The 15,300-nt window shown below is 53.1% G+C and overlaps 1 protein-coding gene across 2 annotated transcripts in view; it reads left to right on the top strand.

Annotated features, from left to right (window-relative positions):
• TRIO (trio Rho guanine nucleotide exchange factor) overlaps positions 1-15,300 on the top strand; it is a 4,621,980-nt gene that overhangs the window by 4,000,752 nt on the left and 605,928 nt on the right. For both annotated transcript variants that reach the window (XM_085606120.1, XM_085606121.1), the window contains exon 49: positions 1,229-1,476. In XM_085606120.1, coding sequence (XP_085462246.1) covers positions 1,229-1,476 — 248 coding nt within the window. The remainder of the gene's footprint in view (positions 1-1,228; positions 1,477-15,300) is intronic.

The raw sequence follows: 15,300 nt of genomic DNA, 5'->3' as shown, positions 1-15,300 counted from the left end.
TAATGACTTTTTATACTAAACAATTGGCCTGTATTTAGTCTTTGCCTGTTTTCAATCATTTCTTGTCTGAGTGTTTACAATAAATGGTTAACACAGCCCTCTGATAAGCCTTACTGCTCGAACACACTACCACAAATAAAGTTTTTAGTCTTATCTACTTAAGCCTTTGTAAACCTCTGGGGATCCACTGGACTCTGTGCACATTATGCCTCACTTTGGTATATATATATATATATATATATATATAAGTAAATATATACACACACACACACACACAGAGACAGCTTCCTACAATGTCTCTAGCAGATAAGGCATTACTGAAGGTAAGTAACTAGTCCTTTATTGCTTGACATACTTAGATAAGACAAAACTGCTAAGGGTCCTATCCATCACTTTGTACTATACCTGAAGTCAGCAATAAACCAAGCATCACTAATTGAACAGGCACTGAATAATTAAGAGATCTTCCACACACCTGCTGGCCAACGGAGGACTCTAATATAGGCCCACACTGTAGTTCCGGACTAGCAACATACTACAGCCACTTCTTGGCATCTCACTATAACAGTCAAATTTGGGATGATTTTAACAAAGTCCGTCCCAGCAGGTCTCTCCATCATTTCTGCCACTAACCTATGCCTGCTAAACAAGATATTTCAGAATGTAGTTATCAGTACAGAGAGCTATGAGCATAAGAAATACCAAAAAGGGACCTACAGAGGTGCTCAAAGCTACCAGCTTACTGAAAACGGTAAACTGCATGCCTGTCCCTCACACTTCATCCATCACACTGCTAAGCTCTGAATCTCATAGCATGATAACCGCATGCATGACATGGAAACACTCCCCACTAGGATCAAAAGAAAGACCAAACACTTCCAACCAAAACCCTACATTGTACAGTGTGTTACCCATGTAGTCAATCTCTTGATCACCCACCATAGGTATAGTAAGCACTATATAAATGTTGCAGTAGAATACTTAAGCAACATTTTTAACATAAAAAATTATGTTAGCAATTCTGACTTGTACTTTATTTGAAAAAAGCAATGAGTTCTTATAACTTTGCCTTTGAAGCATATTAAAATAGATGAGGTGGTCCAGATTTATAGGCAGTAGTATTGCACAATGTATGTTGTATAATCATTGAGAGTTTTGTCTGTGTTAATCCTAAATATTGTTTGCTTTGTTTTTTCTTATCTCCCCATCTCTGTTACTACACCTAAAGAGTGAAATTATCAGCAGTAGCAATATCTCCACCATGTTGGTGACACACGATTACATGGCGGTGAAGGAGGATGAGATCAATGTTTGCCAGGGAGAGGTGGTACAAATCCTGGCAAGTAACCAACAGAGCATGTTTCTGGTGTTCAAAGCCGCTACTGATCAGTGTCCCGCAGCCGAGGGCTGGATCCCAGGCTATGTCCTTGGACACACCAGCGCAGCCATCATAGATAACCCCGATGGAATGATAAAGTGAGTATGTGTGCTGTATGGAATAATGGGAAGTGTTTGGGTTTTCGGAAATTAATTATTGTGATTGAATAATCTGTCATGCCTGTGTTGATTTCTTCTGTACACTTATAACCAAGGCACCTTTATTCATACTTATGGGATTTCCTTAACCTGTAAGTTCATTACAGCAGGAATTCCCTCAGCACTAAGAGGACTTAACTTTTGTGGTACACCAGCTGTATGTACGCCCCTCTCACCTGCTTGTCCTCTGTCAGCGCTTATTGCAATTTAAAAGGGAAGATTGATGCATCAGGGCTGTGTGTGAGTCTCCTCACGACTTGAACCCTAAACATTATTACAAATTTCATGCGAACTAGGAAAATTCACATTGGAAAATGAGCACAGGAAAATCCACATGTGACAAAGTTCAAACCATAAAGGTTTAAAAAATAAATAATGTTATAATCATTTCAGAAGGCTCACAGGTAATGATTATTCAAATCAACTTAAAATATGGAAAATATATGCAAAATATCATTGGCAGTGGAAGCTAACCTATCAATTTCAAGAAACCGTTTACGGTCCAGCGCAATCAAAATAATGAGTCAAAGAGCACCTGTCTTAATGACTGCTCAGTTCGAGGCAGAGGAAGAGAACATACATTTTCTAAGTGCAGATCGATAAAACAGACTAATGTGGAGTTTGCACTATAAGGGGACCAAGAAGGGACCTGTCTTGAAGAAAATAATCTAAGTGCTAAAATAGTAAGAGGTTGGACTTGAAGTCTGCCTCTAAGGTAAGCAAGGGAAAATCTTGGCTCTTCTTCAAAATGGATAATTCTTCCAGCAGATTCATTTTCTCATGAATATTCTACAGGTGCCAGACTGCATCCTGAACCCCCTCCCCCCACAGCAGTAGCTCCCCCACACTTTTAGTTAGTGCCACATGGCTTCCGCCTTCCTGAATTTGATGACATCTTGATACCTTTGTTGCATACTGGCATCTGAAAGAAACTCGTTAGTTAGATTCCTCACCTTAGAATTCCTCACCTTAGAATATCCCCAGGCATCAGGCTGGATCCGGAAAGATTTTTGTAGCAATACCCCTTGCGCGTCGCTAGGCGTCGTCTGCGGCTCCGCGTCCGTCGTTGGCGTCGTGCACCGGAATGATGTCGTCGGAGTACTTAGACGCCGCCCTCACGCGCTGACGTCAGTTCTTCTTTTTTCCGCGCCAGTAAGCGCCGATCCGGGAAGAGCTTACCCCTAGTCACTTTTTGACCAACTTTTTGACCTCTTTTGGTTACTCGACTCGACATCTGGTGCCGGTAGGATGCCTGGATTCAAGCATTGTGACGCCTGTCACCGACTGATGTCGGTAACGGATCACCATCGCCGGTGCCTGTACTGCCTGGGGGCCGACCATGACGCAGAGTCGTGCCCCGACTGTCAGGCCTTGACGTCGAAGGCTAGGCGGGAGCGGTCCCGTAAGCTACTCGAGCTTTGACACTCGGATCCGCGTCGCTCTCGGTCCCGGTCCAGGAGGAGGTCCAAGGACCGTTCGCGGAGCCGCAGCCATCGACATCGCTCGTCGGGATCTTCGGGTAAGTCCCGTCACTCCAAACATTCTAAGAAGTCCAAGCGGCGCCCTCGCTCTTCGGACTCCCCTCGCCGGTCGCGCGACCCGGCCGAGGGTCGGGTGGTTCCACCCCTGCGGCTCCGTCGGAGCCGCAGGAGCCGCGCTCGTCCCCATACCCTCCGGTCCCTGGGACTGACGCGACTCCGGCGGAGGTCAGTGCCTTCCTCTTGGCCATGAGGAATCAGGCTCCGCCGTCGACGCCTGCCGGCGCGCCTTCGGGCCCCGCAGGGTTGACTGGGTGACCTCGCGTGCCGGCGGCTCCGGCGCCGTCGAGGGCTCCGGCCCCGACACCGCAAGTCCCCGAGGGATCCAGGCCTGGATCTCTGCCGGCGCCGGTCGACCTCACGACGCCTCCTCCGCCGGCGCCGAAACCGGTTCCGCCCCCGACGCCGTCCCCGCACGGTGTCGAGCCTCAGTTTAGCCCTATTCCGGACCCGGCGCCGGTACGGCGCCGTCCGACGCCGTTACCGGCGCCAATGGGTGACCGCTTCATCCACCGTCCGGCTCCGACCATTCCTCCTGTCTACCAGGAATCGGATGATGAGGGCGACTGGGAGGGGTCTCAGGACCCTCTGGCCGAACAGGCCCAATTGTCTCAGGACTGGGCAGAGGAATTGGGGGACGCCAGCGGTTTGGATACCTCTCCAGACGCTGGATTCATCTCTCCTCCGACTGTGGCCTCGGAGGAAGGTGCAGCCTTTTCTGTGGTGCTGCGCAAGGCGGCCGAAGCCCTAAGGCTCGAGTTGCCTGCTGTGGCTGTGAGGACTAACGTCCTCACCGATGTCCTTCAACCGACAGCAAGCTCTACTGAGCCTCTGCTTCAGTTTAATGAGGCCCTCATTGACGTTCTCCAGGGCACTTGGTCCAAGCCCTCCACAGTCCCTCCTGTGGACAGGAACGTTGCCCGGCGCCACCGCCCTGCTCCGGGTGACCCCACATTCCTCTCCCACCACCCCACCCCCGAGAGCCTGGTTATCCAGGCCTCAACCTCCCAATCCTCCTTCCCGTCCGCTCCTCCGGATAGGGAATCCAAGAGGTTGGAGCAGTTTGGCAAGAAACTGTTCTCGTCCCTGAGTTTGGGACTGCGGTCTTTAAATACCGCTTGCCTTTTGGACCGTTACTCCCACTCGCTGTGGGATGCGTTGGAGGACGTGCTGCCCTTGTGCCCGTAGGAGGCCCGGGAGCGAATCACCCAAGCACTTGCTAACGGGCGAGATGCAGCGCGGCACGCCATTAGATGTGGACTAGACACCACGGACACGCTGGGTCGGGCAATTTCCACCACGGTGGCGCTTCGGCGTCACGCCTGGCTGAGGTCCACGTCGTTTTCAGGGGATGTCCAAAGCTCCCTCATGGACATGCCCTTCGATGGCACTCGCCTTTTTTGCGAGAAGGCGGACAGTGCGCTGGCCCGGTTCAAGGACCCCCGGGCACACGGCCAAGTCCTTGGGTCTTTCGGCTCGCGGCCGCAAACTTCCGCATTTCGCCCCTTTCGTGGCCAAGGAAAGGGCGCCTCCTCACGTCCGCCCAGCCACCGGCCGCAGAACCAACCTGCACGCGGTTGCGGACGTGGTTTCCGCTGAGGCGGTTCTGGAGGACAACGTGCCGGTCAGTCCACATCCACCCCGGCAGCATCCGCCTCAAAGCCCTCCTAGTCCGAGCTTTCAGGCCCATCCAACGCCTGTGGGGGGCAGAGTTCGCCATCACCTGCTCCACTGGCGCTCCATCACTTCGGACAGGTGGGTGCTGCAAATCGTCCGAAGGGGTACTCCCTCCCCTTCGAGACGACCCCTCCAGCCATGCCACCGCAGAACCACCGTATGTTGGGGGATCATTTGCATCTTCTCCGGGAGGAGGTTTCGGCCCTCTTGGCCAAAGAGGCCGTCGAGCGCGTTCCTGGTCCAGAAGTAGGTCGTGGTTGCTATTCCCACTACTTTCTGGTTCCCAAGAAGGGCAAAGGGGGCCTACGCCCGATCTTGGATCTCAGAAGCGTGAACGCCTTCCTCCGGAAGGAACGGTTCAAGATGCTCACTTTGGCTCAGGTTCTTGCTGCCCTAGACCCTGGAGACTGGATGGTAGCGTAGGACTTGCAGGACGCTTATTTCCACATCCCCGTCCTGCCGGCCCACCGGCGTTACCTGCGGTTCACGGTGGGTCAGGAGCACTTTCAGTTCACCGTGCTTCCCTTCGGCCTCACCAGTGCCCCTCGGGTGTTCACGAAAGTGATGGCGGTGGTCGCAGCTCATCTGCGCAGATCAGGGGTCCCAGTCTTCCCCTATCTCGACGACTGGCTGTTGAAGGCGGGCTCGCCTCCGCAAGTCGTCTCCCACCTCCAGACTACGGCAGACCTCCTGCATTCGCTGGGGTTCTCCATCAATGTGCCGAAGTCGCACCTGAGTCCCTCCCAAAAGCTCCTTTTCATAGGGGCGGTTCTCGATTCGGCGCAGTTCCGGGTCTATCCGCCGGAACAGCGGGTCCTGGACATTCGAGCCCTGATTCCCATCTTCCGGCCTCTGTCCTGGATTTCGGTCAGGTTGGTGCTGCGGCTTCTGGGGCTGATGGCCTCCTGCATCCTGTTAGTACCTCACGCCAGATGGCGGATGCGGGCTCTGCAGTGGGACCTGAAGTTTCAGTGGGCCCAGCATCGAGGCAACCTGTCCGACCACGTCTTGATCTCGGAGGGCACTGTGAAACAGCTGCAGTGGTGGCTCACGAATCGCGATTGGGTCAGTGGCAGATCCCTCTCCCTTCCCCAACCGGAGCACGTGGTAGTGACGGATCCGTCCCTCCTGGGATGGGGGGGCCATATGGGAGAGGCGGAGATCAGAGGACTCTGGTCTCTGGCGGAGACTCGGCTCCATATCAATCTTTTGGAGCTGAGGGCGATCCGACTTGCACTGAAAGCCTTCCTTCCCTCTGTCCGGGGAAGTGTCGTGCAGGTGTTCACAGACAACACCACCGCCATGTGGTATTGCAACAAACAGGGCGGGGTGGGGTGGTGGACCCTTTGTCAGGAGGCCCTGCGCCTCTGGACATGGCTGGAACACCAGGGCATCACCCTAGTGGTTCAACATCTGGCGGGCTCTCTGAACGCCAGAGCGGACAAACTCAGCCGCCGGTGCATGATGGATCACGAATGGCGTCTGAACTCGGACGTGGCACAAGATCTCTTTCTGCAGTGGTGAGAGCCTTGGTTAGATCTATTCGCCACCGAAGAGAACGCGCAATGTCAGCAGTTCTGCGCGTTGGAGTTTCCAAGGCGGCACTCGCTCGGAGACGCTTTTCATCGCGAGTGGAGTTGCAGTCTGTTGTACGCCTTTCCGCCTTTACCACTTCTGCCCAGAGTGCTGAAGAAGATCAGGCGCAACCGGGCCCAAGTCATCTTGGTGGCTCCGGATTGGGCACGAAGGTACTGGTATACCGAGCTACTCAGTATGTCCATCGATCCCCCGCTACGACTGCCTCTTCAGGAGGATCTTCTGTCGCAGCAGCAGGGGACGGTCCTCCACCCGAACCTGTCCAGCCTCCACCTCCATGCGTGGAGATTGAGCGGTGGCAGTTGATGCCATTTGACTTGCCTCCTGAAGTCTGTGATGTCATTCTGGCAGCCAGGCGTCCCTCCACAAAGACGGTATACGCCTGCCGGTGGAACAAATTTGTGGCATGGTGCACAGCAAAGGCTGTGGATCCCCTTTCTGCCCCTCTTTCTGAGGTTCTCCTCTTTCTTCTTTCTTTGGCCCAACAGGGCTCTGCTCTGGGCACCTTGAAAGGTTATCTTGCTGCTATCTCTGCCTTCCTTCGGCTTCCTGATCAGCCTTCTCTTTTCAAGTCCCCTGTTGTTTCGCGCTTTCTCAGGGGCATTGCTCATATGTACCCTCCTGTTCCTATCGTAATTCCTCAGTGGGACTTGAACCTTGTTCTCACTTTTCTGATGTGCGCTCCCTTTGAGCCCCTTCATAACTGTCCCATCCGTCTTTTGACCTTGAAAACTGCTTTCTTGGTAGCAATCACCTCCGCTAGGTGGGTGGGTGAGCTCCAGGCTTTGTCATCCAAGCCTCCCTTCCTTTCAGTCCATCCGGACAAGGTTGTCCTCCGGACACGTCCTTCTTTCCTGCCTAAAGTCGTGACTCCCTTTCACATCGAGCAATCTGTCACGCTGCCCACCTTCTTTCCGCCTCCGCATCCTTCAAAAGATGAAGAGAGGCTCCACCGTCTGGACCCAAAACGTGCGCTATCCTTATATTTGGGCCGCACAAGACAGTTCCGGGTGGACGACCAACTTTTTGTTGGGTACGTTGGGGCTAAGAAGGGTAAAGCTATACACAAGCGGACCATCTCTCGGTGGGTCGTGTTGTGTATTAAGACCTGCTATTCTTTGGCGAAAAAGGTTCCTCCTGTTGGGCTACGGGCCCATTCTACTCGGGCCACGGCGGCCACGACTGCACTGGGACGGGGTGTCCCCTTGCAAGACATCTGTCAGGCGGCGACGTGGGCTTCGCTGCACACGTTTGCGAGACATTACTGCCTGGACAGCCAAGTCCGGAGGGATGGCCAATTTGGCCGTTCTGTTCTCCAGGACTTTCTGGTGTGATCTTGGTTCGCAGACCCAACACCGGGGTTGGTATTGCTGGGGTATCTATTCTAAGGTGAGGAATCTAACTAACGTGTTTCTTTCAGATGAACAAGTTACTTACCTTCGGTAACGATGTATCTGTAAGAAACATTAGTTAGTTAGATTCCTCACCGACCCACCCAGCCTCCCCGTTCTGCGAACCGACATCTAGGGTTAAGGTTCTCCCTTTCAGGGCCCTAGATTTTTTGGCACCAGTGTCGGTCTCTTGCATGGCTCAGCATCCCTGGCGCGGAAAGCTATGTACAAGAACTGACGTCAGCGCGCGAGGGCGGCGTCTAAGTACTCCGACTACGTCATTCTGGCGCACAACACCAACGACGGACGCGGAGCAGCAGACGACGCCTAGCGACGCGCAAGGGGTATTGCTACAAAAATCTTTCCGGATCCAGGCTGACGCCTGGGGATATTCTAAGGTGAGGAATTCTAAGGTGAGGAATCTAACTAACTAATGTTTCTTACAGATGCATCGTTACCGAAGGTAAGTAACTTGTTCATCAGTTCCTTGGATTTGATCTTTACATAACTTATCTTAAGACTCTTGTTTTTCAATGCACACGAAGGCTAACACGGAACAGAAGGCCAAACTATTCTCGTCTAAGGCCCAGATGATCACCATTAGGCAGTCCCTGTCCATTCCTTCAGCTCCTCGTTGCTGGACGCTCGCAATCTCAGTCTAGAGGAAGGTCCTGAGATGGGTCAGGAGCCACTCCAAGCACTCGACATCACAGTTGAGGTCATCGGGAAAATCTGGTAAATCCCACCTGCACAAGAAGTCGTAGAGATCCCCTCAAGACTTTCCAGTTTTACGGTCATTTCTTGGAATGGGAAGTTACTGTTCTAAATACATACAAGACTTTGATACGGTCATTGTACCGTTACGAGAACTAACGAAAATGAACGTGACATTTCATTGGTCATGTGAATGTGAGAAGAGCTTCCAAAAAATCAAGCAAGCCATTGAGAGTGCCATGGAAATGGCCTACTTTGATCCCAAACTACATACAGAGGTTGTAGTTTTTTTAAAAAATAAATTAATTTTATTGATTTTAACAAAGTAACATCCAGAGCATTTGCATAGTAATCGGGGTATACCATTTTCAACACAAATTAGCAAGAAAATCGAAGGGCTTAGGTAGGGGCAGAAGGAAACTCATAATCATTTAGCATTTCCATGACTACTGGGCAGGGCGGCTTACTGCTTCACTCCGCAGTGCCGCACACATACAGAGGTTGTAGTTGACACTAGCCCCATCTGAAAAAAACACGTTAGTTAGATTCCTTACCTTTGAATATCCCCAGGCGTCAGGCTGGATACGGAAAGATTTTTGTCAGCAATACCCTTGCGCGTCGCTAGGCGTCGTCTGCAGCTCTGCGTCCGTCGTCAGCGTCGTGATCGCCGGGATGACATCGTCGGAGTACTTAGATGCCGCGCTCGCGCGCTGACATCAGTTCTTCTTTTTTCCGCGCCAGTAAGCGCAGATCCGGGAAGAGCATACCCTTTAGTCACTTTTTGACTAAACTTTTTGAACTTTTTTGGTTCCTCTTTCGAGTCGAACTCGACTCCTGGTGCCGGTAGGGATGCCCGGTTTCAAGTCGTGTGTCGCCTGTCATCGCCTGATGTCGGTCACGGATCACCACCGTCGGTGTCTCTACTGCCTTGGGGCCGACCATGATGCCGAGTCGTGCCTCGACTGCCGGGCCTTGACCTCGAAGGCTAGGCGGGAGCGGTCCCACAAGCTGCTCGAGATCCGGCAGTCGGCTCCGCGCCGCTCAAGGTCCCGGTTGAGGAGGAGGTCGAGGGACCGGTCGCGGAGCCGCAGCCACCACCGCTCATCGGGACCGAAGTCCTCGCATTCCGGTAAGTCGAGGCACAGTAAGAAGAAGTCGAAGAGGCGACATCGCTCTTCTGACTCCCCTCACCAGTCGCGCGACTCGGCTGGGGGTTCGGGTGGCACCACCCGCGCGGCTCCTTCGGAGCCGCAGGAGTCGCATCCGGACCCATACCCTCCGGTCCATGGGCCTAATGCGACTCCGGCAGAGATCCGAGACTTCCTCGTGGCCATGAGGAGTCTCGCTTCGCCGTCGAAGCCTGCCAGCGCACCTTCGGGCCCTGCAGGTCCGACTGGGAGGCCTAGCGAGCCAGCGGCTCCGGCCCCGGTGCCGTCGTCGACTTCGGTCCCGACGCCCCAGGCCCCCGTGGGATCCAGGACTGGATCCCGGTCGACACCGGTTGACCTAACGACCCCTCCGCCGACGCCGACCCCTTCGGTGCTGCCCCCGGCGCCGTCTTCGGACGACGTTGTCTCCAGGTTCAGTCCTGGTCCGGCGTCGGAGCGGCGCCGATGGATGAGCAATTCATCAGCCGCCCGGCTCCGACTTTTCAGCCTGTCTACCAGGAGTCAGATGACGGGGACGACTGGGAGGGGTCTGAGGACCCTCTGGCACAGCAGTGCCAGTTTGATCAGGACTGGGCAGAAGAGCTGGTCTTGACACCTCCCCTGACAGTGGCTTCATCTCTCCTCCCTCCGTGGCTATGGAGGAGGGTGCTACCTATTCTGTGGTGCTGCGCAGGGCTGCTGAAGCCCTTCATCTGGAGCTCCATGCAGTGGCCGTGAGGACTAACCTCCTCACTGAAGTGCTTCAACCACCAGTAAGCTCCTCGGAGCCTCTGCTGCAGTTCAATGAAGCACTGACTGACGTTCTGATGGGCACCTGGTCCAAGCCCTCCACAGTCCCTCCTGTGGACCGGAACATGGCCTGGCGCCACCGCCCCGCACCAGGTGGCCCCCTTTCTCTTGGTGCACCCCACCCCTGAGAGCCTGGTTATCCAGGCCTCTACCTCCCAGACCGCCTTCCCGTCCGCTCCTCCGGATAGGGAATGCAAAAGGTTGGAACAGTTTGGGAAGAAACTGTTTTCCTCCCTTAGTTTGGGGTTGCGGTCTATCAACACCGCGTGCCTTTTGGACCGTTACACCCACTCCTTGTGGGATACGGTGGCGGATGTGCTGCCCCAGTGTCTGGAGGAGGCCCAGACACGGCTCGCCCAGGCTCTTGCTGAGGGGCGGGATGCAGCACGGTACTCGATACGATGTGGGCTTGACACAACGGACTCGCTAGGTAGGGCAATTGCAACCACGGTGGCGATTCGTTGCCACGCCTGGCTGAGGGCCACAAATTTCTCCGGGGATGTCCAGAGCACCCTCATGGACATGCCCTTCGATGGGCATCGCCTTTTTGGCGACAAAGCGGATAGTGCGCTGGAGCGCTTTAAGGACTCCAGGGCTACGGCCAAGTCCTTGGGCCTCTCTGCCCGCGCCCGCAAACTTCCGCTTTTTGCCCCTTTCGTGGCCAAGGAAGGGGTGCCCCCAAACGTCCGTCTAGACACAGGCCTCAGACCCAGCCTCAACACGGTCGCGGACGTGGATTCCGCCGAGGTGGAGCAGGGGGACAGAGAGCCGGTCAGCCCACATCTGCCCCAGCAGCATCTGCCTCAAAGCCTTCCTAGTCCGAGCTTTCAGGCCCATTTCACGCCAGTGGGAGGCAGAGTTTGCCATCACCTGCTCCACTGGCGTACCATCACATGGGACAGATGGGTGCTGCAAATCATCTGAAGGGGCTACTCCCTCCCCTTCGAGGCGACCCCTCCAGCCATGCCACCGCAGTACCACTGCATGTTGGGGGATCACTTGCAACTTCTGCAGGAGGAAGTTACGGCCCTCTTGGCCAAGGGGGTCATTGAGCGCGTTCCTGGCCCAGAAGTAGGTCGGGGTTGTTATTCCCACTACTTTCTGGTTCCCAAGAAGGGCAAAGGGACCTACACCCTATCTTGGACCTCAGGAGCGTCAACGCCTTCCTCCGGAAGGAGAAGTTCAAGATGCTCACCTTAGCTCAGGTTCTGGCTGCCCTAGACCCTGGAGACTGGATGGTAGCGTTGGACTTGCAGGACCATGTTTCCACATCCCCGTCCTGCCGGCCCACCGGCGTTACCTGCGGTTCACGGTAGGCCACGAGCACTTTCAATTTACCGTGCTCCCCTTCGGCCTCACCAGTGCTCATCTGCGCAGATTAGGGGTTCCAGTCTTCCCCTATCTCGACAACTGGTTGTTGAAGGCGGGCTCGCCCCAGGCAGTCGTCTCCCACCTCCAGACTACGGCCGACCTCCTGCATTTGCTGGGGTTCCCCATCAACGTGCCGAAGTCGCATCTGACTCCCTATCAGAAGCTCCTTTTCATCGGAGCGGTTCTGGACTCGGCGCAGTTTCGGGTCTATCCTCCGGAACAGCGGGTTCGGGATATTCAGGCTCTGATTCCGATCTTTCAGCCTTTGTCCCGAGTTTCGGTCAGGTTGGTGCTGCGGCTGCTGGGTCTGATGGCCTCCTGCATCCTGCTGGAACATCACACCAGGTGGTGGATGCGGGCTCTGCAGTGGGACCTGAAGTTCCAGTGGGCTCAACATCGGGGCAACCTGTCCGACCACGTCCTGATCTCGGAGGGCACTACAAGACAGTTGCAGTGGTGGCTCACGGACCGCGATTGGGTCAGTGGCCGATCCCTCTTCCTACCCCAACCGGAGCACATAGTGGTGACGGATGCGTCCCTCCTGGGATGGGGGGGCCACATGGGAGAGGCGGAGATCAGAGGCCTCTGGTGTCCGGCGGAGTCCCGGCTCCATATCAACCTATTGGAGCAGCGGGCGATCCGGCTTGCACTGAAGGCATTCCTTCCCTCTGTTCGGGGAAGTGTAGTGCAGGTGTTCACGGACAAAACCACCGCCATGTGGTATTGCAACAAACAGGGCGGGTGGGGTCGTGGATCCTTTGTCAGGAGGCTGTGCACCTCTGGACATGGCTAGAACGTCAGGGCATCTCCCTGGTGGTTCAACACCTGGTGGGCTCTCTAAACGCCAGAGCGGACAAACTCAGCCGCCGGTGCATGATGAATCACAAATGGCGTCTGAACTCAGACGTGGCGCAAGGCCTCTTTCGGCAGTGGGGAGAGCCTTGGTTAGATCTATTCGCCACCGAAGAGAACGCGCAATGTCATAATTCTGCACGTTGAAATTTCCAAGGCGGCACTCGCTCGGAGACGCTTTTCGTCGCGAGTGGAGTTGCGGTCTGTTGTACGCCTTTCCGCCTATACCACTTCTGCCCAGAGTGCTGAAGAAGATCAGGCGCGACCGGGCCCAAGTCATCCTTGTGGCTCCGGATTGGGCACGAAGATACTGGTATCCCGAGCTACTCAGTCTATCCATCGATCCCCCGATTCGACTGCCTCTTCAGGAGGACCTTCTGTCGCAGCAGCAGGGGACGGTCCTCCACCCGAACCTGTCCAGCCTCCACCTCCATGCGTCGAGATTGAGCGGCGACATTTGATGCCATTTGACTTGCCTCCTGAAGTCTGTGATGTCATTCTGGCAGCCAGGCGTCCCTCCACTAAAACGGTATACACCTGCAGGTGGAATACATTTGTGGCATGGTGCACAGCAAAGGCTGTGGATCCCCTTTCCGCCCCTCTTTCTGAGGTTCTCCTCTTTCTCCTTTCCCTGGCCCAGCAGGGCTCAGCTCTGTGCACCATCAAGGGATGTCTTTCAGCTGTTTCTGCTTTCTTACGGCTTCCTGATCAGCCTTCTCTTTTCAAGTCCCCTATTGTTGCTCGATTCTTTAAAGGCATTACTCATATGTTTCCTCCTGTCCCTTTCATGATGCCTCAGTGGGACTTGAACCTGCTGTTGACCTATCTGATGTGCGCTCCTTTTGAGCCTCTTTATAATTGTTCACTTCGTCTTCGGACTCCTAAGACTGCTGTCCTGGTTGCCATCACCTCTGCCAGACAGGTGAGTGAGCTCCAGGCTCTTTCTTCTAAGCCTCCTTTCCTCTCTGTCCATCCGGAGAAGGTTTTTCTCAGGACTCGTCCTTCCTTTCTCCCTAAGGTGGTAACTGCCTTTCACATCGGCCAGTCTGTTACATTGCCCACCTACTTTCCGCCTCTGCATCCCTCGAAAGAGGAAGAGAGGCTCCACCGTCTGGACCCAAAACGAGCGTTGTCCTTCTATCTGGACTGCACGAAACAGTTCCGGGTGGACGACCAACTCTTTGTTGGCTACGTGGGCGCTAAGAAGGGGCGGGCAGTGCACAAGGGCACCATCTCTCGGTGGGTCGCTTTGTGCATCAAGGCCTGTTATTCCTTTTTTTTTTTTTTTAGTAAGAATTTTTCCCCATATATTTTGCACATGGCTCAATACATTACATAAAAAGAACACAAAAGAAGAAAAAGAAAAAAAACAAGAACAAAATAAAACGGCAATTTATATACTCTGTTCACTATTAACGTTTTCTTAAACCCTAAACAATTCATAATCAATCATGTAAAATATACAAGCATGTTATCAATTAATTATAGTCTAACAAAATATATTATCTTACACGTCACTCTTTCCACTTGGTTATGGGTTCCCAAATTTGTCTGCCTAATCTCCTTCCCTTTTTTCCCTTCCTTGCGTAAATTGCCATCTCCAGATTATAAGTCTCTGTTAGTCTAGCTAACCAACGGTGAAAGGTCGGGGGTAGGGGTGCAAGCCATTCCGAAGCAATACACAATCTCAATACTGCCATAGCGACAAAGATGAAACATTCATATTCCATTTGCCTATCATCATTATTGACTCCTAACAGTATAATCACCGGTGTTAAATTAATCTCAAATCCTAATGATCTAGAAAAAAAGGCCTCAATATCTTTTTGTATTATTTGCATGTGTGGGCATGTTGCAAAGATGTGAACTATATCAGCCTCTAGACTGCCACATCTTGGGCAGGTAATTCCTGTTGTCCCTCCCCATTGCGCTATTCTAGCAGGGGTATAGTATGATCTATACAGAGTTTTGTAATGCTGTGCCTGAAGAGCCGCGGAGCATAATATACTCTGCCCCATTTCTAATGAGAGAGAAAAGGATTCTTTCCCTACATCCAACTTTTGTGCCCAATTTCCCGCTCCTTTTTCCAAATCATCCTGCTTAGATTCTATCAATTCAGAGTAAAATCTTTTAATCGTACAGTCAGTTCCTTCCTGAATAATCTCCATGATTGAGTTTTTCTCAAATCCTACCTGCCCTCCCTTCTTTGTTGCCATAAAGCTTCTAACCTGTAAATATTTTAAAAAGTGTCTTGAGGCTAATCCATATTTTCGTTGAATCTCCGAAAACTGCATAATCCCCTGCCCATCCAGAATATCACCAATCTTATTTATTCCCTTCCTCCCCCATTCTTTAAACACAGAGTCAGAAAAAATATCTTGAGGTAAGGAGGGGTTCTCTCCCATTCTTGTATACCAGTTATATCTCCCAAGGCCGAATTTCTTCGTAAAAGCTTTCCAAATACTAGATGCTGCCATGATCGTCTTAAATCTGGTCCTTTTGAAGTAACTCGAGTCCATCTGCTTCAGGAATACGCTCTCTGCTTCTGATCCTAAAGCTAACCCATATATTGCAATTGTACTGAGGACCCCTTGTCCTTCTATTTCTGCACCCCCAATTAGGCCTGTCATATACTGCAGGGCTGCTGCCCAATAATAAAGCTTTAAG

This window comes from Triturus cristatus, chromosome 5_1 (assembly GCF_964204655.1).
Source record: "Triturus cristatus chromosome 5_1, aTriCri1.1, whole genome shotgun sequence".
In the NCBI taxonomy this organism is placed as follows: domain Eukaryota; kingdom Metazoa; phylum Chordata; class Amphibia; order Caudata; family Salamandridae; genus Triturus; species Triturus cristatus.
This window is presented reverse-complemented; position numbering and strand designations above follow the sequence as displayed.